This window comes from Actinia tenebrosa, unplaced genomic scaffold, assembly GCF_029948245.1.
Source record: "Actinia tenebrosa isolate PJP-AT-01 unplaced genomic scaffold, QUT_ActTen_1.0 PGA_scaffold13__45_contigs__length_12533684, whole genome shotgun sequence".
NCBI classification, from domain to species: domain Eukaryota; kingdom Metazoa; phylum Cnidaria; class Anthozoa; order Actiniaria; family Actiniidae; genus Actinia; species Actinia tenebrosa.
Genome location: NW_028292573.1, coordinates 4,800,882 through 4,828,813, shown reverse-complemented (window position 1 = coordinate 4,828,813; position 27,932 = coordinate 4,800,882). Strand labels below are relative to the sequence as shown.

Genomic DNA, 27,932 nt, shown 5'->3' with positions numbered 1-27,932 from the left:
AGATGGTATTGCAGTCGCTGCTTGCTACTAAAAGCTCTATCACATTGCACGCACTTCATTATATATACCTTATTTTTTATTGTTAAATTGTTAAACCCTGTAAGGGGGTTTTAGGATAGGATCTACCTTTTATTGTTATTTTGTTAAATCATCGTTGAAACCAGCAAAAAGATAATCATGTTAACCATTCTTCGATTACGATGATTTAACAAAATAACAATAAAAAATAGGTCCTTGCTTGAGACCTCTTTGCAGCATTTGGCGAAATAACGATAAAAAATAGGTCCTTACTTGAGACCTCTTTGCAGCATTTAACAAAATAACAATAAAAAAGAAAGACCTATGCTAATTCCCCTTGCCGGGGGCTTAGTAAGATCTTCTTTGCGACCTCTTACTCTTCTCGAACGTCGTCTAAAGTCCTTTGTGCTTTAGTATCCGCGGGACACCAATGTCCAACGAAGTCTTCTTCAGAGAATACCTTATTACAGTGACGGCAGGTGTATTTTTTACACGGTTTGGGTATCGGTGTTTTGGGAGGGATTATGCAGTCAGCAGGTAGTTCGCACGTAATGCAGTCCATATATCTATGGGGGATATCGAATGAAGTCCTTAATGGACTCCTTAGCCCAGCCCGCCATTGTCAAAAGCGCGCCAAACCGTTCTGCACGCTTCAGACCACACATTTCATCGTACAATTCCTGTACGCGCTCTTTTAACCGGTCTATCTCTTCCCTTTGCATTTCTATGGTGTCTCTTTTATCTTTTGCGTCGGCGGTAATCCTTCTTACTGCGTCCACTGGGTCCATTGTATATATAATGGATCCGAATCATATTCCCTGCAATGCTCTGATAGTAGGACCCACCGGCTGCGGAAAGACCCAGTTCATCGTGGAGCAGCTATTAGGATCCTTTAGATACCGCTTTGACTACATAGTGCTGCTTTGTCCCACCTACGTGAATAACCGCACCTGGGAAGGCATAGGAGTGAAAGATGACGACTTCTTCGTAGATATCTTAGATCCTAACGAGTTATCCAGCCATTTGAAGTTCTGGCATAAGCAATTCCCTAAAGATACGCAGACTTTACTCATACTGGATGACATTGCCTGTGGGGACGACGTAAAAAGGCGCACCTCCGAATTAGTGAAGCTCGCCTTCAGCGGCAGACACGACAATATCAGCGTTTGGTTGCTCTCGCAGCAGCTTACCAGCGTCTCTAAGCCCTTCAGGGAAAACATAGGCTCTCTCGTAGTATTTTATACTCCGAGCAAGTCTGACCTGGAAACCATTTTAAGCGACTACGGCGGTGAGATAAGCAAGGAACAGCTGCACGAATACATGCGGCATTTAAAAACGCACCAACATTCCAAGATGATCTTCTCTTTGAGGTTTCCGTATGACGTTAACATATATGGACATTGAGCAGCTCATAGATGAAGTCCCCACACAGTTAGATGAAAGTAACCTCAAGGAACAACTTAACATTCTTGTGTCTTCTGGGAAGTGCAAAGAAATGATAGGCAAGGAACTTACCCATGAGCAGGTTAATAAGCTGTCGGAAGAGGAAGTCAAAAAGTTCCATAAGAGGTACGAGGCTGCCCTTGCAAGTAAGACCACAGACGCCGTCGCAGACTCCGCTATCCGACTTGCAACTAAATTGCTTGGACTTGCACTGCCTATAGACGACGTGGAGCAACTGCGGAAGGACATAAGAGATGACTATGTCATATCCCAAGAACTTAAGATAACCTGCGGCTGGTTGTCTTTGAAGTGCGGTAAGTTAATGGCAGTCGCCTCTGCGGCTTTGCACGTAGCTCAGCACGTTGACTTGAAGGAGGTACTAGGTTCCTTCGGAACATCTTGGAAGGACTTCAAGAAGGATAGAGAAGTCGAAAAGGTCTTCCAGGCAGCACTTACTGAGGTACCTGATCAAGTCGCCTCAAGTACCTAGTTAAGTCATTCGTAAGTACTTAGTCAAGTCACCTCAAGTACTTAGTCAAGTCGTTGTCAAGTCATTGTCAAGTCGTTGTCAAGTCGTTGTCAAGTCCTTCAAGTCCCTTAATATAAGATGAGTGGCACCGAAGAACAACCACCCGTAGAAGATACCAAGATTACCAAGGTTAAATCTCCAGGCAGAGTCGCTGCCGGTAAGAAGCTCGCGGAGATGAATAAAAAGAACAAAGCCAAAAAAGAAGAAAAGGCGGAAGAAAAAGAAGAGGAATCCTTTATTAATCCTGGGTACGTCATTGGCGCGTTAGGAGTTGCTATAGCAGCAGGCAGCCTCTACTTACAATGGCGGGCAACGAAGCCAAAAGTAAAGTGGGAGGCCGTGCATGTGCTGCCAACATATCACGCACCTGTAGAGACGAAAAAGAGCAAAATCCCTGAAATGGAGTAGATTTATCACCCGCGGCGACCTAGATTTTCCTTCTTGCTTTGTAATATAATGTCGACCGCGTTGTTGAAAACTGTTGAAGAGGCAGCTATCATTACTTCTATTGTTGCGGGTATTGGTTGGGTAGGTAAGAAAGTGCTCAAAGAAGACTTTACTGAAGACCCAAGCAAGAGCTTCGCTAATTTTGCTAAGATGACCGCTGCCGTAGGCGGGGCTATCATGGTAAAGGATTACCTACGGAAAGAAAAGTACCTACCTACGACGTAAGCTTTGCTTGCGTCTAATATAAATGGTTAGCTTAGTCGCAGGTGGAGTCATTGCAGCTTTAGCATTTACAGGGGCTAATTATGGTGGTCAATATTTGGATAGATTAGTTAGAGGCGACAAAAGCGGTGCCGCCGAAAGAAAGAGACACGACTTAGCGCTGGAGAGATATCAAAGGGACGTTGCAGCTTGGAATGAAAAAAGACAAGCTTACAGGGATTGGTTGGATAAGAACTACCAAGACAAAATGCAGGCAGACAAGAACTTCGAAAACACAGACTACGCCTTTAAGCTCTATGCGCAGGCGCATCCCGACTTTAGAATGAGAAAGCCTCAGTTCAAGAATTACTACCAGCCTTCTAAGAAACAAAAAGACAATGAATTGGTCTTTGTAGGAGTCGCAGGGCTGGCGGGAGGCGTGGCCTTGGCGTATCTAATATAATGATCGTCTTTTTGGAAAGCGACAAGAATAACTTTACCACTTATTTGAATCCTCCCATCCGCGCGGAAAGGGTTAGGCTGGTTAGTTGCTCTTTGTACAATTCTTGGTATAATTTGATTGGCGGCTTTGTCGTTGTGAATTCCCAAAAGCCAAAAATACCAGATTCCCATTACACCCCTATAACACTGGCTAAGGAGCTAGCAAAGCATGGATATACTCTTACCACAGGATTACCTCATGAAATGAAATTCAAGAAAAATAGTGGAAGCGCTAATTTAAAGGGCAGTTCATTGGTAGAACTCCTGGGCCTTACTAGTACCACGATCAATGGTCAACTTGACGTAAAATGGAAAGTCGCATCCTCTTATGAAGTCTATTGCGACTTGGTTCATAGTTACAACAATGGAGAAAAGTCTTCTCTTATGTCCAAGTTTCTGCCCAAAGGTAATCCATTTGACCCAGTAGAATACACTCCCATTTCTTTAAGCTATGACTTATCTAATTTGGTAGAAAGCATAAACATCACCATTAAAGTGGACGGAGAGACGGTGGATTTCAATGGACGCAATATCAATCTTGTTTTGGAATTCATATAATGGGCCGCGTAGAGGACAAACTCAAAAGGATTTACTATGGGCCTGAGGGCTATTGGAAAGGAGCGTCAGCTATCAAGAAACTCGCGACCGCGGCCAGGGTATCAGACGAAACGGCTAAGAACTGGTTGAAAAAACAAACCCTCTGGCAGGTTTATCTTCCCGTGCCCAAGTACATTCCCAGGCCCAGCTTTACCGTAAATGCCCCCAATGAAGTTCATCAAGCGGATTTGCTTTTCTTGCCGCACGATAAGGTGAGAAAGAAGACCTATAGGTACGCTTTGACCGTAGTCGATATCGCAAGCAGATACAAGGACGCCGAACCTATAACCAGCAAGGATTCTGGGGAAGTCGCAGAAGCCCTAGGTAGGGTTTATAAGCGCGTCTTGAAATGGCCTAAGCTGCTGCAAGTGGATGCGGGGACGGAGTTTATGGGCGTGGTTACCAAGACCCTGAAAGACCACGACACTAAGATTAGAAGAGCTAAAGCAGAGTACCACAGGGGTCAGAGCATCGTCGAAAGATTCAATAAGACCTTGGCCGAGCGTCTCTTTGGGTACCAGTATTGGAAAGAGCTGGAAGATCCCTCCAAACGCAACAGGGAATGGACTCAGAGGCTCCCCCAGGTCATCGTGGCTTTGAACAACGAGGCGGCCAGGGCTACGGGAATAAAACCCAAGGATGCCATAAAAAAGAAACACGTGGAACACAAGTCCTACGTCAGAAGTTCGAGGGCGGTCTTCCCCCATGAAAAGAAATTAGGTAATGTCACGGTTCGATATCTCTATGAGCCGGGTGAATTAGAAGGAGGATCCAAAAGAGCTACGGATCCTAATTGGTCTTTGGAAACTTACCAGATCCGAAGTGCGATAGCTAAGAAGGGTCAGCCCATCTTGTATTATCTTCGTGATGGTCCCACGCGTGGGTTCGTCAAAGAAGAACTGCTTATCGTGTGATGTCCGAATGCTATCGTATGCACTCCGTCATCACACATCCATCGCTTACCGTCAAATGCAGACAGTGACACCTTCTCCTGCGTGACGTTATGTATCTGATGACCATAGCTGCGCAGGCTGTTCATCTTATGCCGCTGTTCCTTGCGTGTTCGTAATACGTTGAGGTAGGACTCGTGCGTAATGTCCTTCTTAACCACATACTTTTTTACGCCTTTAGCTTTCTTTTCTACGCCGTCTAACTTTAGCACGCTGTACATCTTTGGTTTCAGACCCACGTATTCCACGATGGGTTTTCCTAACATTTCGTCTTTCATCTTCCCAATTACCTTCTTATTCCTTCGCAGAGTAAAGGAAGTGCTCCTTCGGGTAACCGCTGGTGTCGTACTCGTCTATGTCGGGGAGGCAGTCTTTGTAAACGTCTTCCGTTTGCACTTCTAGAATTAGGGAGTCGGTGTCTGTGTACAGGAGGCGACAGCGGTCTCCGTACTTTGGCTTAAGCTTATCGTAGTAGAACTCGTACATAAGCAGCTTCGATAGATCCAGCACCGTAAAGCCTGTGTAAACGGGCTTGTTTAGTAAGAGGTTTGCCCTTTTCATGTGAATCACGTAGAAGTTCAGCATTTCTACGTATCTAACGAAGCCTGGCTGTGACACGTATGCTTCTGCTTCCTCTTTGGTGCTGACTATTTTTACGCTTACGCGCTTGCGGATGTTCTCCATTGTCTTTCCGAACACGCTGTTGTTCATCAGTTTGAAGAGGTTTTTCTCGAAGTCATTTTTCGCTGCGGTACGCTTTTGCGTGTTAAAGTCAATGTAGGGGCGCATCCAGGGTTCCTGCGTGAATTTTAGGACTCTGTGGATCTTCTCTACGCGCATTCCGTGTCGCACGTAGAACTGCAGGTTGCGGTAATGTACCACATACTTCTTCTTATCCATCAGGTTCATAGTTAGTTTCCTGTACGGTTTGTAACCAGGGCACATTTGCTTTTGCAGCGGACTTAGCTGCTTAAATGGTATCTCTATCGCTTCTGGTGCTAAGGGGAACTCATTGTGTTCGTCGTGCAGGCGCTCTGGGTACTCCAGATCCACTTCTAAGACGTAACCCTTGTCTTCCTCCTTTCCTACCTGCATGTAGAAGTCTATCGGCTTCACTGGATCCCATTCGAAGTCTCTCACAGGTAGGTACTGTGACATTGCCCAACCATAAAGGTTATTCGCATCCAGGTAGTAAATGTATGTGGTTGGTTTCTCTGGGTCGTGCTCTACTAAGGGGTTGTTTGCGCGGGCGTAACGTCGGCTGGGTCCGCATACGCCGCCACGAATACCGTCTTCCATAAACCGATACATGTCGTACTCCGTTAGGAGATCCAACTGCGCATTTGTCTTCTTTAACAAAGCACTCCAGCTGAGCCCAGGAGCCGTGTAGAAATTAGCGGGATCCAATCCGTAATATTCCATAGCCATCTTTCTGAAGCTTTGGAAAACATCTGCAAGCAGCACTACGTCAGACCTTAGGTAGATGTCGTGGTAGTCCCCCATGTTCTCACAGGAGTACTTTTTCCACACGTCTAACGCATGCTGGTACTCCTCATCCTTTATACCAGACTCGTTTAGGGTGCTGTAGAAGCGATCTTTGGGTGGTAGGGGTTCTTTGAATCGATCCCAGGAATCCATGTATTCGTATGGGTAGACTCCTTTCCTTTCCGCGCCGTATTGACTGGAAATGGGAAAGTTGGTGTTATACTTTACGAGGTTTGCTAAGGAGTCCGCCATAAACTGCTGCGAATCTAAGAACTTTAGCTTACCCACAGTTACGGACATGTAGCGCTCTTTGTTGTTGGGTATGCATTTGACGTCGGAGCCGTCTGTTCCTTGTAGTAGCAAATGGGAGTCGTAACCGCGGAGGTTGTGAAAGAACACCGGAATCTCCATGTCTGGATTTACTTTGAAGTTTATATTGCATTTCCAATGAGCCGCTCCTCTGTATTTACCCGTGATGTGGCAGTGATCCCTAACCTTATCCACATAGAAATCCTCAACAAATGCTTTGTGACAGTGAATGCAGTGCGTGGAGGGCTTTCCCGGCTTCTCACCTTTCTTAGCATACTTCCCGCATTTAAAATGAGCTTCTCCTAGATACTTTCCATCTTCATCCCACGCTTTCTTGGCTCGTCTTCCAAACTGAAGAAGCGTATGTTGGCAAATGTAGCATTTTTTTGCCTTGTTAAAAGCCTCCTGGTTCTCTTTGGTAAATTCCATCTTCTTTGGACATCTTAATTGTTCTCTTATCTCTTCCTCCTCTTCTCGCAATGCTTCTAGAAACTCATTAGCTGCGTTCTTACCTCGGTAAATCACAGGAGGGTTGGCCTTACCATCTGATCTGACTACTATGTAACCAAAGGAGCAGATCTCGTGTAATCCCACCTTATTCGTGGCGCCACGTTTCTGCTCTTCCTTAGTTATCAACGCTTCGAAGTCTGCATATATCACGTAAGGCACTTGCATCTGCTTTTGATGGTCTGCGTATGAAAGCTCTTTGTTGGTGGGCATCTGGATCCGTTGCGCCACTTCTTCGACTCCGCGGCAGATCTCATCGTGTTTCTTTAGGGTATTTAAGGATGTAAATGACAGCAAGCAGCAGTCACAGAAGTACTTTTTGCCTTTGTGCTTAGTATGTCTGTAGAATAGTCTGCTAATGTGTTTAACCCATGAGTAGTGTCCGCCGTGGTAGAATAAATGTACGCGCTCTCCTTTACTTTTTGACAGAACTAACGGTACTATCGTCTGCTCTCTGACTCCGTAAACGTTAATTGCTAGATCGTTTATTTCCTCAAATATGGGGATGTCTATCAACTGCATGGGAAATTCCACACCGTCCCACTCTAAATCATCTGTGGGATACTTACTTGTCCTACAGGGATCCTTCTCTGCTGGATACAGTGCAGACCTGATTGCCCACATAAAGCATCGATTGTCTTCATTCTTCACGTTTACAATAGCCTTCTTCCTTTCTACCCACGTTGGTAGCGGTACGTAACTCCCCCCTCGTATGGGTACGTACCTGGCTATACTTATCTCTATTCCTTCAACCTCCTCTACTGTCCAACCCGATCCTTCTTTCGTGTAGTTAGACAGCGACTCCATTATTGCTTCTAAGGCTTCACTGAGTGACCTATCCAGATTCGTGGATTCTAATATCACTAACGACTTTGATCGCAACATTGCTGTCGTCATTACCTCGTCTTTTGACAAACTTACTTCTACCATTATGCTCGCTTTCAGGGCTCCTAATTCTTCTATACCTTTTCGGAGAGTCCTTTTAACCTTCCTTTCTGACTGACGCCAAAACTGTCTAACGTCAATCTCACCGTTACCGGGTATTGACACCGTGCTGAAGTTGCTTTGGGATTCCATCTATATAATAGGAAATATTTTATACCTAATACCAAGCACTTTTTAAGTCGTCGTAGTCGTACTCACAGTCCTGACAATGCCAAAACAATTTAACCTTAGTCTCAAACTTCTTACCACATCCACAATCATAACTGCTCATACACTTCGTCTTCATTTTCAAATGCTTTTTCAAATCCGCTTCTTTCTTAAAAGTTCTCTTACAATCTTCGCACTCCATATATAGACTAACATATTTGCGCTGTTGCCCCCAACCACACTTGAGTGGGGTTGTTCCTGTAGGTGGATTTTTGACACGGGTCTTGCCCGTGTTGAGATTGCGCTGGAACCCCCATTCCCTATACTACTAAAGTTGATCCACGCTAACGATGTTACTTGTGGTGTTGATGAAAGTACATTACACGTTATTGATACAACTATTGGCACAAATGAATGTACATTTTCTGTTAATGAACGGCAAAAGGTGTACCTTAAATTTTCCAGGTGTGTGTTAACTCTGGGTAGTTTTTCGGCCAGTAGGTCCTTTAGTACACGTTGATCTGCCTGTGCTGCTAGTAATGTCTTGGAATAATAGTCCTTAGGCATGATGTGTTCAATGACTGCCACAAGAAACCTGGCAACCAAAAAAAGCATACGCCACCATTAGGATTCGTTCCTTGCTTTGGATTCAACTTATCTTTACAAACTACAGGTCACTGGGAGACTCTAGCGAGGAAGTAATGCGACTCTCTAAGTTTTTTCAGCTTTGGTAAAATATTTTCTCATTTCATCACGTGTCATTCCCTAGAGTATCATTTCTTTGTTTAACGTTGCACCTGAGAAGACACATGAATCTGGGTACAACGAAAATAAAGAATCTTATTCCCAAAAGAATGACACGTGATCTTATTAAATACTGACAGCTCTTACCAGAATGCCTCATCTTCTGTCAAATACAGCATTGCTATGGCAACCAGACGATTGATTCCCTTTAATGGAAAGTATTGAATAATGATAGATAATAACGATGATCATTTGTACCAGGTACATGCAGTAACTAAAATGATGAAAAACATCTTTTCTCTGTAGCAAAGTATATACCATAAGTGTGTTTGTCTGATACAGCGCGTATGTCTGTCTTTGTATTCTCATCTCAAGACCTAATTCTCTACATTCCCGTAGCTAACGATGTTTTGCTTTTTGTGGAGTAACTGGTCAAAAAACTGTCTTGAAATTAAGCGTGTTCAAACGATTGTACACTATACTGATTATCAATTTATTCTAGTATTTTAATTTTGCGGGTTCAGAACATCATCAAGAATCGAGGACAGCAACATCAAAACAATGACGTGAACACATTTGAAAAATAATTCTTATGCACACACCATAATCCTTGCCATTAGCATCTTTGTTAGAGCGTCAGTTGGTGCTTTTTCACTAAAGAGAATGGTAAGGACAGTGGCGCATGCATGAAAACCGTTTTGAAAAAGTGGTGGCATCATTATCCTGGAGTCGCCTTCCTGGTCTTGATATCCTCATGCATGAGGTATCTATTGTAGCCAAGAGGATATATAGAGCCTAATATTTTACCTGGCAGTAGCCAACTTCGGGGTTGTGTCCACTGTATGCTAGCAGTACCCTGCGTAGTTTGTCTATCTGTAAATAAAATAGTCTCAAATTTGTGATGATAATAATGATAAATATGATGGTGGTGGTAGTGATATTGATGATGGTGATTGTGATGATGATGATGATGATGGTTGTGGCGGTGGTGGTAATGGTGATGATGGTGATGGCGGTGGCAATGATGATAATGCAGATGATAGTGGTGGTGGTGATGACGATGATGATGATGCAGGTGGTGGTGGTGGTGGTGATGTTAATGGTGATGTAGATGATAGTATCAATGCTGATGATGATGCTAGTTAATGCTGATATAATTGTAATGATGATGATGATGATGATCATGATCATGATGATGCAAAGGGCAATGACTTGGTGTCATTAGCTTTCCAATCATGGCCCTAATACGCAATGAAGACGATCCTTACCCCATCAGAGTCTGGTTTATCGTAGTGTTTGTTATTAGGCAACGTCCGTAACAAATCCAGCTCAATTTGTTTGGCAGCAGGAGAGAACTTGCCCGCCATGGATGCCAGTATCTTCGTGTAATAATCTTTACCAGCAACCTTCTTGGTTTCGCGTACGTAAACCTCGATACATTGTTTCCATATTTGGGCACGATATTGATGGGGGATTCCTGCGCGTGTTAGGGTCTTTAGCTCAACCTGAAATGGCAAAAGGTAAGGCGTTAAGTACACTGTATGGAGCAAGGCTCCATTGAAATACTCTCATCAAGAAATAAAACTGTTTTCCATGCTCCAATCATGCCTTCATCGCTGCATGTTGTATAACTAAACAGAACTCACATAAAACAGTTTTCAATGCTCCACAATCATTAAAAGATCATGCCGGCCATGCCTTCATTGCTGCATGTTGTATAGCTAAACACAGCACATAAAGGTACTTGTCCTATATCATTCTGGTCAAGAATATGTTTTAGGTAGTGTTGAGGTATTTAGTGTCGTTTGTAGTAGTCGACAAAGCCATTTAAAACACTTCAATGTACACCTATAATGCCTATGCGTCTTCGAATAACCTATCGCCTATCTGCCTTTGCTCTGGCAACTTTTTTTGATATAGGTGTATGATACTTATAATAGTGTTGAGATATTTAGTGTCGTTTGTAGAAGTCAACATTTGAAACACCTCAATGTATACCTATAATACCTTGGGTTAGAATAACCTATCGCCTATCTGCCTTTGCTCTGGCAACTTTTTTTGATATAGGTGTATGATACTTATAATAGTGTTGAGATATTTAGTGTCGTTTGTAGAAGTCAACATTTGAAACACCTCAATGTATACCTATAATACCTTGGGTTAGCATAACCTATCGCCTATCTGCCTTTGCTCTGGCAACTTTTTTTGATATAGGTGTATGAAACTTATGATAGTGTTGAGATATTTAGTGTCGTTTGTAGAAGGCAACATTTGAAACACCTCAATGTATACCTATAATACCTTGGGTTAGAATAACCTATCGCCTATCTGCCTTTGCTCTGGCAACTTTTTTTTGATATAGGTGTATGATACTTATAATAGTGTTGAGATATTTAGTGTCATTTGTAGTAGTCAACATTTGAAACACCTCAATGTATACCTATAATACCTTGGGTTAGAATAACCTATCGCCTATCTGCCTTTGCTCTGGCAACTTCTTTTTTGAAATAGGTGTATAATACTTGACATCATTGTCTTACCGATGTCTTTTGAAACTCTCTGTTCTTATGTGCCACAATGTAATTATCCCATTTGATAGCGTTGTTGATCTCAATACTTTCTCTTGTGGCCTGATAAACATAAACATATCCATATCTTGATTATCCAATTCATTTAAGTTGTGTTTGATACATTAAAAGATAAAATCATACCATAATCTCTCCAGACCGTCTGTCAAGTCGGTTAGCCATAGATAGCATTGAATCTTCATCCTGACTGTCAAGTTTCTGAGGAAAACCCCAGCGATCATATGGGGCAATTCTAAACACGCACATATAAGGTATAAAGACCAATTAAAAATATTTACTATTACGGCTATTTATCTGTCATGCGACCACTCTTGCCTTGGTCCCTGGCCCAACCATGACGGTAAGAGGGTCATCCCCTGCCCCACCCATGCTGGTAAGAGGGTCATCCCCTGCCCCACCCATGCTGGTAAGAGGGACATCCCATACCCCACCCATGCTGGTAAGAGGGTCATCCCCTATCCCACCCATGCTGGTAAGAGGGTCATCCCATACCCCACCCATGCTGGTAAGAGGGACATTCCCTACCCCACCCATGCTGGTAAGAAGGACATCCCCCACCCCACCCATGCTGGTAAGAGGAACATCCCATACTCCACCCATGCTGGTAAGAGGGACATCCCCTGCCCCACCCATGCTGGTAAGAGGGACATCCCCTGCCCCACCCATGCTGGTAAGAGGGACATCCCATACCCCACCCATGCTGGTAAGAGGGACATCCCCTGCCCCACCCATGCTGGTAAGATGGTCATCCCCTACCCCACCCATGCTGGTAAGAGGGACATCCCCACTCCACCCTTGCTGGTCCAGTCAGTTTGGTACTTACACTGATCTGGACAATGTAGCTCTATCTAGTGACTCATTCTCCATAGCATCTTGTAAAAGTCGATTAATGATTTCATCATCTGGGCCAGCATTTTCTGAACCTTATGTAAGAAAAAATGTACTAATAGTTATCCCAACTATGCTACATTTTGAGCAAAAATTAAAGATGATGAAATAATGACGATACTGCTGGTGATCATAGTCATGTGATGATGGTGGTATCAGTGATGAGGGTGATTATGGTGATGGTGATGGTGGTGGAGATGGTGGTGGTAGTGGTTGTGGTAGTAGTAGTGGTGGGGATGAAGATAGTGGTGATGGTGGTAGAGATGGTTGGTGGTGGTGATGGTGATAAAAGTGGTGGTGGTGCTGGTTATAGTGGTAGTGGCGATGAGGATGATCAAGGTGGAGGTGATGATGGTGATGGTGATGTTGGTGTTGGTAGTGTTTATGGTGGTAGTGGGGGCGATGAGTATACTGTTGATGGTGGTAGAGATGGTGATGGTGCTGATGGTGATAATAATACAAAAGATACAGAAGCATGATGCTGATAACCATTACCTTGCTTTGGTCTCTGGAATTCTCTCAATACCAAAAGATACTTGGATTTATATTTACAGATCTCAGCTTCAGCAGTTGCAACTTTACTGCATACAAATCAAAATAACAAAGGTATTCAACACTTCAGTCACCAAAAAACTCCTTTGTCTACCCCCTTTGTCTTTTTTTTTTATCGCTCTATTGAGTCTGATGGCTTCATATACTGCAACTGCTCGATACCGCAACTTAAAGCATTTGTATTTGGACGTTGTCAGCAAAAAGGTCTGTAGCACACGTTATCTTTTTTGACTAGAAAAAGTAAATCGTACTGTAATCCTTTGGTAACATTATGAGGGATCATTCCATGAAAAAACCTTGGACAATCATCTGGGACAATCACACCAAAACTAGGATCCAAATGGGGTGAAAATCCAAAGATCGAATTGATGAAATTAATGTGAGTGGCTAATCGTTAGGTATATCACTGTATGCATTAGTCATGTATTTCAAAAGCCTATGGAGTCAGCCTTAGTCATACTTACATTGCTTGTAGGCGCAGTCTTTCTTCATCATCTTGTCGAAGTCGATTTAATTCTAAAATTTCACTGTTAAGGAATCGGTTTTGCAAAGCGTATGCCTGACAGGCTTCCTTGATTCTGCCCATCTCGTGTATACTGTTTATGTTCTCTCTCTCACGAAATGATGGACTGAAATTAATGAAAACATTGGTATCAGGAGAGAAAGATACGAAACGAGAGGGGAGGAGAGGGGGAGAGAGAAATGCTAAAGTCCCTGAAAAACGGTCCCAACATTGGACCCAACTTTCAGCTAACATTAGTAGAGTCAAAATGTTGGGGGCTGGTTGTCAAGGTCTGCCAATGCAACAAAGTTGGGATATGTTTTTTTTTTTTTTTTTTTTTTGAGTAACACAATTTTGATTTTCAACTAAACATTTCCACAATATCACACCAACATGCGCATTTAAGCTAGAGGTTTCCATCAAATCATTGGAAATGTTGGCTAAATGTGTGGCTCATTTGTCACGCTGGTTTTTCACAACACGACATTGTACCAACATTCTGCCGACAAATGTTGTCTAAATTTTGGGTCAAATGTTGGGCCCTTTGTGAGTGCTTTTATACTGTCTAACCTTTCAGGTTCAATTTCTTCGCCCACTTCTTCTCCTTCACGGTTCTTGTACATACTTTCAAGGTTATGAAGCTAGCAAGAAGCAAAATAAAAATATGAAAAAAATTCTCGACCATGCTTTCTCTCCTTGCCTCCTTTTTTCATTGCTGCCAAAAATTTTTTTCTTATCACTTTGGTGTGTACTTTTGTTTATTGAAGAAATAGAAAATGGTCATCAAGGAGTGTGGAGGAATACTTCTCAACACTTCTGCCAATCCCCAAGTGCTTTTATATAACTTCACACAGCACAGCAAGCGATATCAGCAATTCATAACAAATATTTTCAGTAAGAGTAGCAATTACTGTATTTTGGACATGAACTACAAAATAGCAAGTGTGTATGCGTGCTGTGTGCTTTCATAATGCATGCACTCCCAACCAATCAAAACACGATATTTATAACAGTTATTTTATAAATCCTGTTTCTTGTCTTTTCGGGGTTCGATAAAACTAGGAGTGGCAATATTACCTGGTTTGTTAAAGAAACTACAACTTGGTCTTTTACTGCTGTCATTTCTTGATACATCTGGATCTGTTCCATTAGTCCACAAAGCTGAATGTCCTTCTCTCTGGAATTGTTACCATCATTGACAACAAATGATTATTAGGATCACATTTTTATAAGGACTAATTCCACTTGGGTGTAATGTTTTTCCATTTCAGACCACATGTCATTCCCTTGAGATTCTTCATTTGAGTCGTATCCATATTCATGTGTCTTCTCATGCACAAAGAAAATAAGTGGAATTGGTCCAGTGGGTATTGATGAACATAGAGACAAGGCTAGACATAATGAAATTAGTCAAGTAGACCTCTTTACCTAGAGCGTAATGCTTTCCCATTTCAGACCATGTTTTTGTTATTCCCTAGAGTATTATTTCTTTATATAATGGTTGTACATGAATATAGATACGACTGAAACAAAGAATCTTATTCTCAAGGGAATGACACGTGCCCAAGGTTTTAAACGATTTTTTAAAGTCAAGATTTTGATACGGAAATATTTACTTTAAAGAGCTTTCGTGTTCTTCCTTTAACTGTTTCAACTGTTCCTCAAGCTGTCAAATAAAATGTAACAAAAATAAAATACAAGTTTAATAACATTTTCTTAAACATATTCAATCACATACAGTAAATTCAAAAAACGTTGTCATCGACCAACTCAAGCCTACGCGACTGGACCGAGAGGAACTCTGGGTAGCAATCATTGAAGCCAAGTTGACTCCATAATTTTATCTGACTAGTTATGCCTGGTTTACAGCATGAACCTTCGTAGGCGAGCGGGAAGTGTTTAAGGAGACGTTTTTTTAATGCCTTCATATTTTCGAAATTGTGAACTGAATCATAACTACTTTATTTTTCTTTACCTAAACCCAAAGACATGCATTTGATGGATTGTTTCTTGCCATTATTATCTTATTACTAGCTGGACAATCAATTCAGAACGAATATTTAACCGCTTCAGTGATTTTTACCCATATTCCTTTCGGTCCAGTCGCGTAGGCTTGTGCCGGTCGACGACAACGTTTTTTGAATTGACTGTATTAACCCCAAGAGCATAACCTCATTGAGAAACTAAATTACATGGAGTACATAGGTGAAAAAAGAAAATTAATGACATTTGATTTATAAAGTATTAATAATATTTTACTTTTCTTGTGTAAGCTGTGTTTGTTTTTAGTTCTTCTTCCATTTTCTTTTGATCAGACTGCAGGCTGAAAATATCGTGTAAATGAATAGTTAGACAAATTAATCTTTAGTTTGCAATGGATAGATAGATAGGTAGTCTCCTATGCAGCCGCTATAAGTGTTGCCAGGCAAGGCTAACTCCCCTAATGAAGAGTCAGAAAGAATGGCAGGCAGGAATGATGGATGAATGGATGGATAAAGGGATAAATGGGAAAGAATGGGATGGGATAGATAGGTGGATGCATAAACCATACATGAATATATGGATAGAATGATGGATGAAATAGATCAATGGAATGGGTTTATAAGTGAATGAATGCATGGGATGGGAAAGATGAAAGGATGAATGAGTGAACAGCTTACCTTTCTTCTTTTTCAAGCTGAAACCGTCTACAGTGAAACAAAAAAGGAAAAAAAAAAAACAGTCAATATCATGTAACAAAATCTTAAATTTTTGTATTTGGACTGAAGCATATATAAGGAAGTAATTCTTACAGAGCAAATGCCCTTCTCACCTTAGTAATTCATGCAAATTGAGGATCACTTCTTGTCTCACTGTTATTTCTCTGTGGAAGAAAACGAATTCCAAATTCCAAAGGTCAGTTCAAATTTATTGAAGGGGGACATCCCAAAAATAGGCTGACACGTCCTGGAATTTTTCTATTTTTGTACCCCCCTCTCTACTAAGGATGGTCAGACAGAACAGAGGAGGCAGCATGGTCGAGTAGTCATAGTGTCAGTCTCACAATCCAGTTGTGCTGAGTTCGAGTCCCGCTGTGGACACTAGCTGAGACTGCATTTATCCTGATTTCTGATTAGTGCAGATTCAGTTTTTCAACCATGCTTGTTAATAGCCAACTGGTTTGCCTCCTTGCCAGTTGGGATTCTTAAACCACTTTATGTTTCTTTGTCTATTATTTCTTCATTTCCGTATTTTTTTTTTTTGTTGTTTTTTGGTACTCTCCTGTTTAAGGGCGGTTTTACTCTCAACTCAAAACTTCCACTTCATGGAATGACAGTAACAAGTTTTCTTATCCATGAAGGTAAATATGCAATTTAATTAAGAGGTTTGTACTTACTCTCTAGCTGATTCTAGTTGTGCTTCACTAGTATCTAACATCGTATGCAACTATGATGAAGATAATGAAAATATTGATAATTATTAATAAGGTTTCTGGTATTATGCAATGAGTTGAAATAGGGTGCCGTCCAATTTCAATAACTTACTATTGTTCTGGACTGACTGACGAGCCACTTTGTGGAATACACCGTAAGTTAATCCCATTATTTTTATTTTTATTTATTATTATTTATTATGTAATATATACAGTATGAGTGGCCGTGTTGTATCAGATATACAACCATGAGGCGTAGCCGAGAGTTTGTATATCTGATACAACACGGACACGAATACTGTATATGACTTATCAAACATCTAGGTTAGTTCCTTTGTGTTTCACTAAAATTTTCAAAATTAAAGTGAATTTGGCCAAGAAAATCCAACTTAAAGTAAATGCAAATGAACACAGTTTTGTATCAGATTTACAACACTCTTCATGGTCGTGATTTCTGTTGTGTTTTCCTCATGAATTATTAATGAGTTTGATAATATTATTTAAAAGTGTTTTCACATGTATGAGAGGCTAGTCAGTTCGTCAGTCCAGAACAATCAATATTTAATAATTTTGAAATTGGTCATCGTATTTTGATTTGGTATATAGTCATAAGAATAAAGTTAAATTAAAATACACTGAAGCTTACCCTTTCACATTCCAGGCATTTGGGATTAACTGGGGCACTTGAAGATCTACTTGCTGCAAATTTTCTGGAATAAAAAATTGGGACAAATGAATAAATAGAAAAGAAAGGAAAGAAACAAATTAAGAAAGCATGAACCATAAAAATGTCTAAAAAAGGATGGAAAACCCACACATTTCCAAAATAAACAGATTTTTTTCACAGAAATAAATTCTAGGAACTGATAAAAGAACAGAAACAATTTAAGAAAGAAATGTGAGAAAATGGGAATAGACAATATTGAAGCTTCTTAGAAAAAATATTTATTTGAGAATTTGCCCGAGGGCTGGTTTAGCACAATAGGACCCGAGGTCCCCTACAAGGTACATACACCAATCCCACCCCTTCAAAACCCCTAACCCAACCCACAAATCAACCCGTTAAGAAATCATTAGTAAAGGCCAGACACTGAGGGTGGTCACTGCCAGGGTTTTATTATGTCCTAAGTGGTTCTTATATAGGGTTAGATAGTGTGGAGAGACGGGGCCTACGGTTTAACGTCCTTATCCGAGAAGATGCGAACGTCTAACCATTTGCAGATGTAATTACAAAGGCAGCACCTTCTCCTCAGTTATTTTAAGACCCTGAGTGTTGGTCCAGCCAGGAATCGAACCCCGGTCTCCCGCACAATAGTCCGGCGCCCTACCAACTGAGCCAACCGGTTGTCCTTTATTAATAATACCTTCGTAAAGTTCCTGCTAATGTCCCAGCCTCTGTGTTTGAGCTAAAAAATTGAACAATAATTTAAAGACTGATTTATTTCACCATGGATGTAAAAAACATTTTCAAAACACCGATCAGCATGTAGCAATGAAAATAGTAATAATTTGATTAACAAAATACAGTAACTGTGAAAAAGATGAAAAAATTAAGGGAAATAGAAGAGCATTTAACTGCCACGAGAAGTGCATAAAAAAATTGAAAAATTGAATCAAAAATTATTCTATAAATTATATATTACTATATCCAATATCTATCTTTAGGGTTAGAAAAAATAAAATAAATTATATATACTTGTCTGAATTCCCTTGGAATCTAGTATTAATATTTATTATTGTGTAGTTCCAGAAATATCCATACCCCAACCACGGAGGGAGTTGGAAATTCTAAAGGGGAGGGGGGTTAGTGTAAGATCAAAATTACAGAGTTTGTATTGAAGAAAATTGGAAGTTCCTGGGATAGGGGGGTCCTTTTACAAATTCCCTCCATGGAGGTGGTATGGATATTTTCTGGAACTACACTGTACTGAATAGACTAGAGTGTATAAATGAATTTGATCTCGAACAAATTTTAATTTTTACTTTGTTGTAATATGTGTTTTATCATCATTTGGTTGGGTTGTCTCGGCTGTGTTGTCCTTGTCTAAAGTCTTGATGTGGCTATGGAAAGAACTGCATACATGTTTAATAACAAGGTGGTTAACAAACTGGATGGTTGACAAAGGATGGAAGGGAAAATGAATGAATGTGTTTAAGTAAAAAAATGAATGAATAGATGGAAGTAAAAAATAAATGAATGGATGGAAGTAAAAAATAAATGAATGGATGGAAGGGAAAAATAAATGAATGGATGGAAGGGAAAATGAATGGATGGAATGGAAAAAAGGAATGGATGAAAGAAAGGGAAAAATGAATAAATAGAAGAAAGGGAAAAATGAATGGATGGATGGAAGTAAAAAATGAATGAATGGATGGAAGTAAAAAATAAATGAATGGATGGAAGGGAAAAATAAATGAATGGAAGAAAGGGAAAAATGAATGAATGGATTGAAGCAAAAAATAAATGAAAGGATGGAAGTAAAAAATAAATGAATGGATGGAAGGGAAAAATGAATGGATGGATGGAATTTAAAAACAAACCCAAAAGTTTTGAAAAACATCATCATTATCTCAATGTTTCCACGATGTTTATTGTAAATTTGATGCAGCGAAAAACCAAATTTCAACGCGCAATTCAGAGACACAGTGTTCACATGTTTATGAAAATTACAGTAAGCAACTTTTCCCTTCTTACTTTTGCGGTTGTAGTTCTGTCCTCCCTTCCTGAGTGTGGTTGTTTCTTGTTGTAGCCTGATCTGTTTTATCATCATCATGTACTTCTTCTGTCACCACTTGAGGGATATTTAAGCTTTGATTTCCAGAGAAGAAAGTTGAAACCCTTTTGGCACTAAAACAAAAACTTATGATAAAGGCTTTGCACCATCACGTGATGGCAGCCATGACAGGAGGCACAACAATAGAGCCTTTCTCCCCTGGGAAACTGAATTCTTTCTCATGTAAATCACATTAGACCAGATTCAATTGTTCCTGCCTCGTGTCATGGCTGCCATCACATGATGGTGCAAAGCCTCCATAAATGTACTGCACAAGGGAATGAGATGTGGATTACTTTTGATTATTTTACTCAACAGGTTTAAATTGCATTTATCTTTTCCCTCTCTTCACTTCTATTTTGCTGGATTTTCTTTGTTTTTTCCTTATATTTTTCACTTTATTTGTACAATAAATCACTAATTTCTCGCACGCTGATTGGTTATTTTTTATCATCAATAAGAGGACAGACAGACAAAGCATGCACTCTTTTCTTTGATTGTTTTGATCAGTAAAAACAAGAAGTTTTTATCATTTAATTGCTATCGCCAAAGTACTAGTGTGGATCCACAAAGATATGTATATTGATATATATACTGAACCACTCGGCTACGCCTCATGGATCCACACTACTTTGACAATGTGATGACACAATTTATTGTCAATAAGAGGACAGACACATAAAAACTGATGTCAATTTGTTAAATTTGTCATTCAGTTTTTCATCTTCTTAGTCATTCATTTGTTCTATTTTTTCCCTTCCTTTTTTTACTTGCTTTAATTCATTCATTCGTTCATTAATTCATTCATTCATTTGTTCATTCATTCATTCCTTTTTTCTTTCTTCCATCCTTGTTTTCTTATTCTCATTCATGAATTTTGTTTTTCTCTTTTTCATCATTCCTTTATTTATTTCTTTGTTTGTTTGTTTGTTTATTTATTTATTATTCAAACATATATTTTTAAATTCCATTACACCCATTCCTTCTGTACTTCCTTCTATCCTTCCTAATTTTTTTATTTTCATTTTATACTTTCCTTACCTCATATTTCTAAACTCTGTTCTAATATTGGTCAATGACAAGTTGAACATGCCCCCTCCTGACGGGGACTTCATTGCTGCTTCTTGTCCTACTGTTTCAGGGGGAGGCACTGGTTCCATCACTTGGACTTCTGGTTTGTTGGACTCTGTCAAAAGTACAAAGGTCTGAATTTCTTCTGTTTATTCTAGTAAGTCCTTTTCAAACTTCCTTAGAGAGTTTGGAGAAGACCCAGAAGAATTAAAGGGTACACATAGGCAAAACGATTGTAGTGAAGTGTTGGGGAAGTGACGGTCAAGTGTTGGGCAAATGTTGGTCAGCAGTCAGGCGATAATCGACTGACACATGCCAGCTGGTCATGAAGTACACAATTAAAGAGCAGGCTAACATGAAGTTCTTTAGAAAAATTCAAGTTTGTTCAATTCTAATGTTACGTTTTAAATTCATGTGCCCTGCTTACCATAAATGATCTTGGGAGCTATACTAGGACCTGTGTGTAATTTTCAACAGCAAGTTAGACCAACCTGGTTTGTCCTGGCTTGATTTTTCCTTTTCTTCTTGCTCTATCAATCCACCTGTTGATTGCTGTGAAATTTTACATTAATTTACTTTTTATTTTTGAAGTGACTGTAGAGGGTAGTGTACCAACTAAGAAATTCTCAATGTGCTCAGCTGCAGCAAAGTATAAATTTAACCAATTTTGATTATTTCTGATAGGCTGCTTGAGAGGGTTGGTATCCTGACAAAATGCTTATGTCTTCCACCATGTGCATGGGCTAAGGGATTGTTATTGAACAACAACAAAAACTGCATAACAAGTGGGAAGATATGCAAAAAAAAATTGATAAGTTATTTAAAGTCCTAAAGTTGGTCAGGATAATTCATTATTGAAAACTGTACCCTCGGCCTTGAAAAAAGTAACCTTCGCCTAACCCCCAAGCAAGGTGAAGTTATATTCAAGACCTCGGGCACACTTTTTCCATATTCGGACTCCTGGCTGGTAAATAACCTAGCTTTATATTATAAATGCTAATTTAACCCTAAGTTTAACAAAGATTTATGCCAAGCTTTTGACCAACATTGAAAAAGTATTGAATTAATATAAAATTTAACGTTCATATTTGATCGTACTGCTACTTTATTCTTACCATGTTTGCAACACTGTCTTCCCTTTTTTGAACGGCCAATTTAGTGCGCCTTCTACTGAATTCCCTCCTTTTAACCTAAAATAAGGAAAAATATATCATGAACAATGGTTTGTTTAACTCAGTTATTGTAACTATTTTGTGCTATTCTCTATAAATAGAGTTAATTATCATCATTATCATCATCATGAAAATTATAGGCATTATCATCATCATCACCATCATCATCACCATCATCAAAACCATCATCATCATCATCGCCATCAACATCATCACCTTCATCATCATCACCATCAACATCAACATCATCATCCTCACCATCACCATCATCATCATCACCAAAACCATCATCATCATCATCACCATCAACATCATCACCATCATCATCATCACCATCATCATCATCCTCACCATCATCACCATCATCATCATCACCATCATCATCACCATCATCATCATCACCATCACCACCATCATCACCACCATCATCATCATCACCACCATCATCATCACCATCATCACCATCATCACCATCCTCACCATCCTCACCATCATCACCATCATCACCATCATCATCACCATCATCATCCTTACCACCATCATCATCATCACCATCACCACCATCATCATCACCATTATCATCATCATCACCATGACCATGACCATGATCATGACCATCATCTTCATCAACATCATCACCATCATCACCATCAACATCACCATCATCTTCATCAACATCATCACCATCATCTTTATCAACATCATCACCATCATTATTGATTGACTTTTCTATAAATATTTTTATAAATAAATTATTATTTAATTCTGACAATATTTTTAATGGAATGAATAAATTCCAACCTGTAGTTGCTGTAGCCAGAACATCATGGTTTGTTTGTCTTTAGCCTGGAGGTGGTAGTTTCTTTCCGCAACACTACGAACAGGGAAACAGAAATAAAGATCTATGATATCAAATAATTGGTCATTGCACAATAGACCCCAAGGTTTCATGAGACGTCAAGGCAGCTCAAATTGGAGGACAAAACGAAAGAATTTCTATCTTCCAAGAATTGAAAACCTATTGTTATGTTCTCCAAATTGAGCTGCATTCTGAAGAGGGGTCTATACTAGAAAATATGGGTAGGTATCTCCAAAATATAGATTTATGATTTAATCTTGTGAACTGATTCAAAATTCAATCAAATTACTGATGCTTAACATTAAGCCATTATTGCATAGTATTTCGAATTTGACTATGGGACTGAGTGATGCAGTTCGTATGTCAAACCACACACAGATAACTTCTGCTCACCATAGATTCTCTAGTAGATCAGCTAGTGGTTAAAAAAATCCCACTAGATTGTGGGGGTCATGGGTTTGAATCCCATTTCGAACTCAGGGTTTTCGGAGTTTCTTTACTCTTATGTTCAGTTTCTATCTACTCAGGGGTGGATCTAGGGGAGGGGAGCAGGGAGAGCAGACACCCCCCCCCCCCCCCCCTCCTCCAATGAACTAATATCTACTGCATTATTGGTGTTTGAGTTTGTGCACCAAAGGTGTGCACCCCCCTCCTAAAATGAAAATCCTAGAAGGTGCACCCCTCACCTCCCCCCATAGGAAAAATCCTGGGTCTGTCCCTGCTGCTGTTGATAGCTTAAATTTATTATTATTATTAACATATATTCTAGCAGTATGGAAACCTCATAATTCAGTAAGATATTACTGTATTTACCATATATCAAACTGATTGAGTCTCTCAGGGTTTTCTACTTGGAATGAGAGGGTTGCATTAGCAACATCAATGAACCTAAAAAGAACAGATCTAATAGGTGAATAGAGCTTTTTAGCTTGGACATAACGTTTTCCATTTCAGACCATGTGTCATGCCCTAGAGTATCATTTCTTTGTTTAATGGTCGTGCATGGGAAGACAAAGCAATATAGATACAACACAAACAAAGAATCTTATTCCCAAGAATATGACACAAGGTCTATTGTATATATAAATCCTTTATGTAGAAGATAAACAGAAAGTGAGACCATAACAAACTGAACCTCATTCAGTGGGCTAGCTGTAATGTCAGGTTTTGTGGTGCCTAAGAGTTTACACAGTGTTGATTGGAATTTCTGAGGGGTGGGGAGGGTATGATATTATGGTATACATGTGTAATTACAGCAAATTCCATGCCTTCCCAATGGAAAGGGTTTTACTAGGGGTGGGGAGGGTGTAAGGAGGGTATATTTTGCAGTTTTAGAAAATATCCATAGCTCCCAAATGAATTGAGATCAGAATTTCCAAGGAGTGGGGAAGGCCTGAGGAGGGTATATTGTGAAGTTTCAGAAAATATCCATACCTCACTCACTGAGATGGGTATTGGAATTTCCAAGGGGTGGAGATTGAGGGTCTGAGGAAGTACAATATTTATATCAAGTGAAAAAACATAAATTGAAAAATGAAAACATTACCCTAGTGGTACATGGTCTTGTGGCGTTCTGTAATAAAACAATCTGCAACGGCCTTCATCATAGACAAACCTTTAATGTTGTGGAATAAAAAAATGAACACAATTCCACATCAATAACACACCCTATATCAATAAAATTAGAAATTTTATATTTTTAAATTTTGAGTTATCTTAAATTAGAACGGTTACCATTATCAGTATATTTCTATTGAAACATAATGCTTGCCATCTGACTAGTAAAACGAACTTCCATGAGATAGAAAATGATTTATTAATAGCAACATAATGCCGCCTGGTTAACTCAGTCGGTAAGAGTGTTGGTCTTTAGTGCAGGATGTAGAATACTCAGGATCTTACAACAACTGAGGAGAAGGTGCTATCTTTGTAATTACATTGCAAATGGTTAGACCTTTGAGTGGCTTGGATGACCAAGTAAATGGAGGTCCCCTAATTAACCCTAATTGATTAGAGACACACGTATGTAAGGATCACAAGTTTAATATGAGGGTCCGGTTGTACGAAGCCTGAATAGCGCTATCCAAAGGATAAATCTTATCCAGTGCCAGGATAAATTTATTGGATAACAGCATCGACTTATCCACTGGATAAAGCTATCCCAGCTTTACAACTGGGCCCTGTTGAATTACTGTTGAGGATTAAATCCTCTATAAACAAAGCTGATTTATTTTTTATTATTCTATTTTTCATGTACATAGCATTTATGCATGTTAGAAAACATTATTAATAAATTATATTTTTTAAAGTTACAACTGAAGGGAGAATCCCTTCACATGATTGCCATGTGAGCTAAAAGCATGAGTGTATATGTACTTGTAGTCATTTATAGATAATGACATATTATCTATTTAACAAATTGGATGTTTTTTCTAAAATATTAATTATTAAACAAAGTAAAATTTTATTCCTACCATCTTGACTTCCATGTCTTTATCAAGCCCTTTTCTGAAGAAAAAAAAGAAAAAAAATTCAAGTTAATATCTTACAATTTTCTACTTCTTACCCTTGGATCTTGGGCTCAATTCTGACTAAGCATCACATTAAAGGTTAAATATGTTAAAAAAGAGTTTTTCTCTAGGTTCTCTGGCTTACCTCCCTCCACAGAACCGAACAAGTTTATTTCCAATTTGATGTGTGAGTTGGACCATGTGAGTTGGCTAATGCCCTGATTTTGATCAGCCTAGACTGACCAGATCTAGAGACTATTTCAGAGTATGGAAACCAGAAAATATTTCTATTTCAATAATGAAAGCATGAAGGTTCCTTAGCATAATCTTTTACTTTTCAGATTCATACACTATCATTAGTAACTAACCTCCTTGTTTGTTTAGAAAACCACAGAGTTTTGGGGTGTTCTGCTGAAACAGAATTAGATAATTTAAAATGTTAGTTAAAAAATTAGAGATAATACCCTTAGAAATAAAATCACTAGTTCAATCAGCTCTCTCTAGAATGGTTTAAAAGCTGTTTGGCTAGCAATGGCACCTTCATAATATAGAATTAAAATGTTAAAGCAAACAGGCATATCCTAAGATGGAAAGATGGAAACAGGAATTTCAGTTCGTTCATGTGATCGTGATGGTCATGGATCACAAAAAATCATCAATCAGCTAAAGCAGCATATACAGTTTTTTTAAATACAACAAAAATATGTAGTAATTAAAAAGAACTGATAATTATTTTTGTAACTAACTTCCATTAGATAAACCACAAGCCAGGGTTCAATTCTTGATAATAGAACTAATATTTTCAGCTGTAGGAAAGCAGTAGTCATAAAATATTCTCTAAAACACTATGCTTTTTTTATTCTCTTAGGAAGTTAATTAGCATATTTCTGTTGATGAAACAAGACTGATACAGAACACAGGAAATGATATTATAATGGGATCAATTTAAGCAAAGTTAATCCCAAAAATATACTAAAAACAATAACATTGGCTACCCAAATTTCAGCTGAACAGGTTTAAGATAACTGCTGATCCAGGATTTTTAAAATATGTCATTTTCAAGAGGGTTGTGGTCAATTGCATTATAGCGAGCCTATGTGCAAAGACAAAGTTTTGTCTTTGACATGTCTATTTTGTTTATAAAATGGTATACACCTACTTGCAAGAAGGTTGACATACAAGAATAGAACATTAGTAATTTAGTGAGAAAGGAATGCATTGAAAGACAAAAGAAAAAGTTCAGCTTCAGTGATCTTCTTTTGTTTTTTAATATAATCCCTATCCCACTAAATCACCAACGTTCTATTTTCGCATGACAACGTTCTGGCAAGTAGGTGTATATATAATAATTCAGTCGCCTGTTAAAAATAAAATTTCTCAAGAACACTTTCATATTTTGTGCTACCAAGCATATCTTGGCAACTAGAATTGCTATTATGCACTTGGTCATTACAATTCAGAATTTGCTCTCATTAAATAAGGGTATATATATAAAGTAAACAAATCAAGAATCGATTGTTTAATCTTTTCAAGTGCTTGATCTCTCGAAACAGCAGCCTAACCCTAAGGAAAATAGCCAGGAAAAATGCTTTTCCACAGATTAGCCATGCTATATAATCAGCTACATAGCTTGATAGAATAAAGATATATGTACCGATTTTAGCAGAGGTTATAGAGTAAGAATGGTAGCAAAATCTTTGGTATAAAAAAAAAGTGGAAAAAAACGTGAAGTGAAAGTGTACAATAAAAAAGGTCTATATTTACTGTATCAATCGTTATTCTTTAAGTTATTGTTATGCATGGGTGGATGTAAATTTAGATGTTCAGAGCAGCGTAATCTGATAAAACATTGATCACCTCATATATAAAGGTCACCAACTTCCTTTGAACCAGGAAATCGTCCAAAAGCTTCCTATAAACTAAACTATTTACAAAATAGGAGTTACTGTATTATGAGCTCAATATTATACCTTAAATTATTAATAAACAATATTGAGTATTTATAAACTATCGATTTCATTAATAATTAATTAATAAAAGCTTATAAATACTCTCGCTCGGAAATACTCTAATAAACTTAAACAATTATTTATACCGAAATGAATAAGGTATTATTTAAAATATTAAACAAGAACAAAAATGAATGAATGAATAAAGTTTAAACGTTTAAGATCCAACTAAAGTGTTTAATTTGTCAAGTTTATTTGGGTATATATTATGTACGGAAACTGAAAATGTCAAACATATGTAGACTCAGTCCGGGACTGAGTGAATGTCAATAACAGTCGAGTGTTTTTTCCCGCAGAGAAAACTTTAAAAATGTATATATAGTCCAATATGTGAGGTATTTAAAAAAAGAATATATCTATCTTATAGGAAATAAATGCTGCCTTAGATATTTTATTTTCTATACAAGAACAAAGTGTCATTAAGTACAGGAAATTAAGAAAATTCATCCTGTCAGAGAAGATAGTCGCGAGCAAAGCAAAAATAAGCTTCGAAAGTGACCCGCATTTTTGCTCTAGGTTTATAAGCTACAAACCTTGGTCTTCTCTGCATCTTCTGGTGTGGAATTATTAGCTTCGGAGCCGTTTGTTTGGCTGAGTGTTGAATGTTCGATCTCTGGAGGAAGAGCTAGAACTTCCCAGGAATCCTCCATCTTGAATATATCGGACGATGCTATTAATTTATGCTAATGTCGTCAATTAATTTATGCTGAAGTACAGCTAATTTATGGGTTTATCACAGGAAGCCCAAAGTGTATATTTTCAGTGCGTATAT

At 38.9% G+C, this 27,932-nt stretch overlaps 1 protein-coding gene across 3 annotated transcripts in view; it reads right to left on the bottom strand.

Moving 5' to 3' along the window:
* Window positions 1-27,820, bottom strand: part of LOC116293290 (TBC1 domain family member 2B) — a 41,030-nt gene extending 13,210 nt beyond the window's left edge. Inside the window, exons 1-29 of one of the 3 annotated variants that reach the window (XM_089029031.1) lie at window positions 27,694-27,820; window positions 25,520-25,562; window positions 25,116-25,149; window positions 24,188-24,256; window positions 23,455-23,529; window positions 22,584-22,656; window positions 21,726-21,800; window positions 21,102-21,162; window positions 20,581-20,725; window positions 19,461-19,613; window positions 18,749-18,826; window positions 18,130-18,171; window positions 17,412-17,475; window positions 16,730-16,779; window positions 16,166-16,216; window positions 16,014-16,040; window positions 15,613-15,676; window positions 14,970-15,019; window positions 14,431-14,530; window positions 13,924-13,994; window positions 13,316-13,480; window positions 12,795-12,880; window positions 12,235-12,334; window positions 11,535-11,643; window positions 11,364-11,453; window positions 10,092-10,328; window positions 9,631-9,696; window positions 8,971-9,029; window positions 8,531-8,674 (exon numbers count right to left, since the gene is read on the bottom strand). In XM_089029031.1, the coding sequence (XP_088885157.1) occupies window positions 8,531-8,674; window positions 8,971-9,029; window positions 9,631-9,696; window positions 10,092-10,328; window positions 11,364-11,453; window positions 11,535-11,643; window positions 12,235-12,334; window positions 12,795-12,880; window positions 13,316-13,480; window positions 13,924-13,994; window positions 14,431-14,530; window positions 14,970-15,019; window positions 15,613-15,676; window positions 16,014-16,040; window positions 16,166-16,216; window positions 16,730-16,779; window positions 17,412-17,475; window positions 18,130-18,171; window positions 18,749-18,826; window positions 19,461-19,613; window positions 20,581-20,725; window positions 21,102-21,162; window positions 21,726-21,800; window positions 22,584-22,656; window positions 23,455-23,529; window positions 24,188-24,256; window positions 25,116-25,149; window positions 25,520-25,562; window positions 27,694-27,810 (2,498 nt within the window). In that variant the 5' untranslated portion in view covers window positions 27,811-27,820. Of the gene's footprint in view, window positions 1-8,530; window positions 8,675-8,970; window positions 9,030-9,630; window positions 9,697-10,091; window positions 10,329-11,363; window positions 11,454-11,534; window positions 11,644-12,234; window positions 12,335-12,794; window positions 12,881-13,315; window positions 13,481-13,923; window positions 13,995-14,430; window positions 14,531-14,969; window positions 15,020-15,612; window positions 15,677-16,013; window positions 16,041-16,165; window positions 16,217-16,729; window positions 16,780-17,411; window positions 17,476-18,129; window positions 18,172-18,748; window positions 18,839-19,460; window positions 19,614-20,580; window positions 20,726-21,101; window positions 21,163-21,725; window positions 21,801-22,583; window positions 22,657-23,454; window positions 23,530-24,187; window positions 24,257-25,115; window positions 25,150-25,519; window positions 25,563-27,693 lie in introns of all 3 variants that reach the window. The other 2 variants (XM_089029029.1, XM_089029030.1) reach the window with 2 other exon arrangements.
* Window positions 27,821-27,932: the final 112 nt, after the last annotated feature.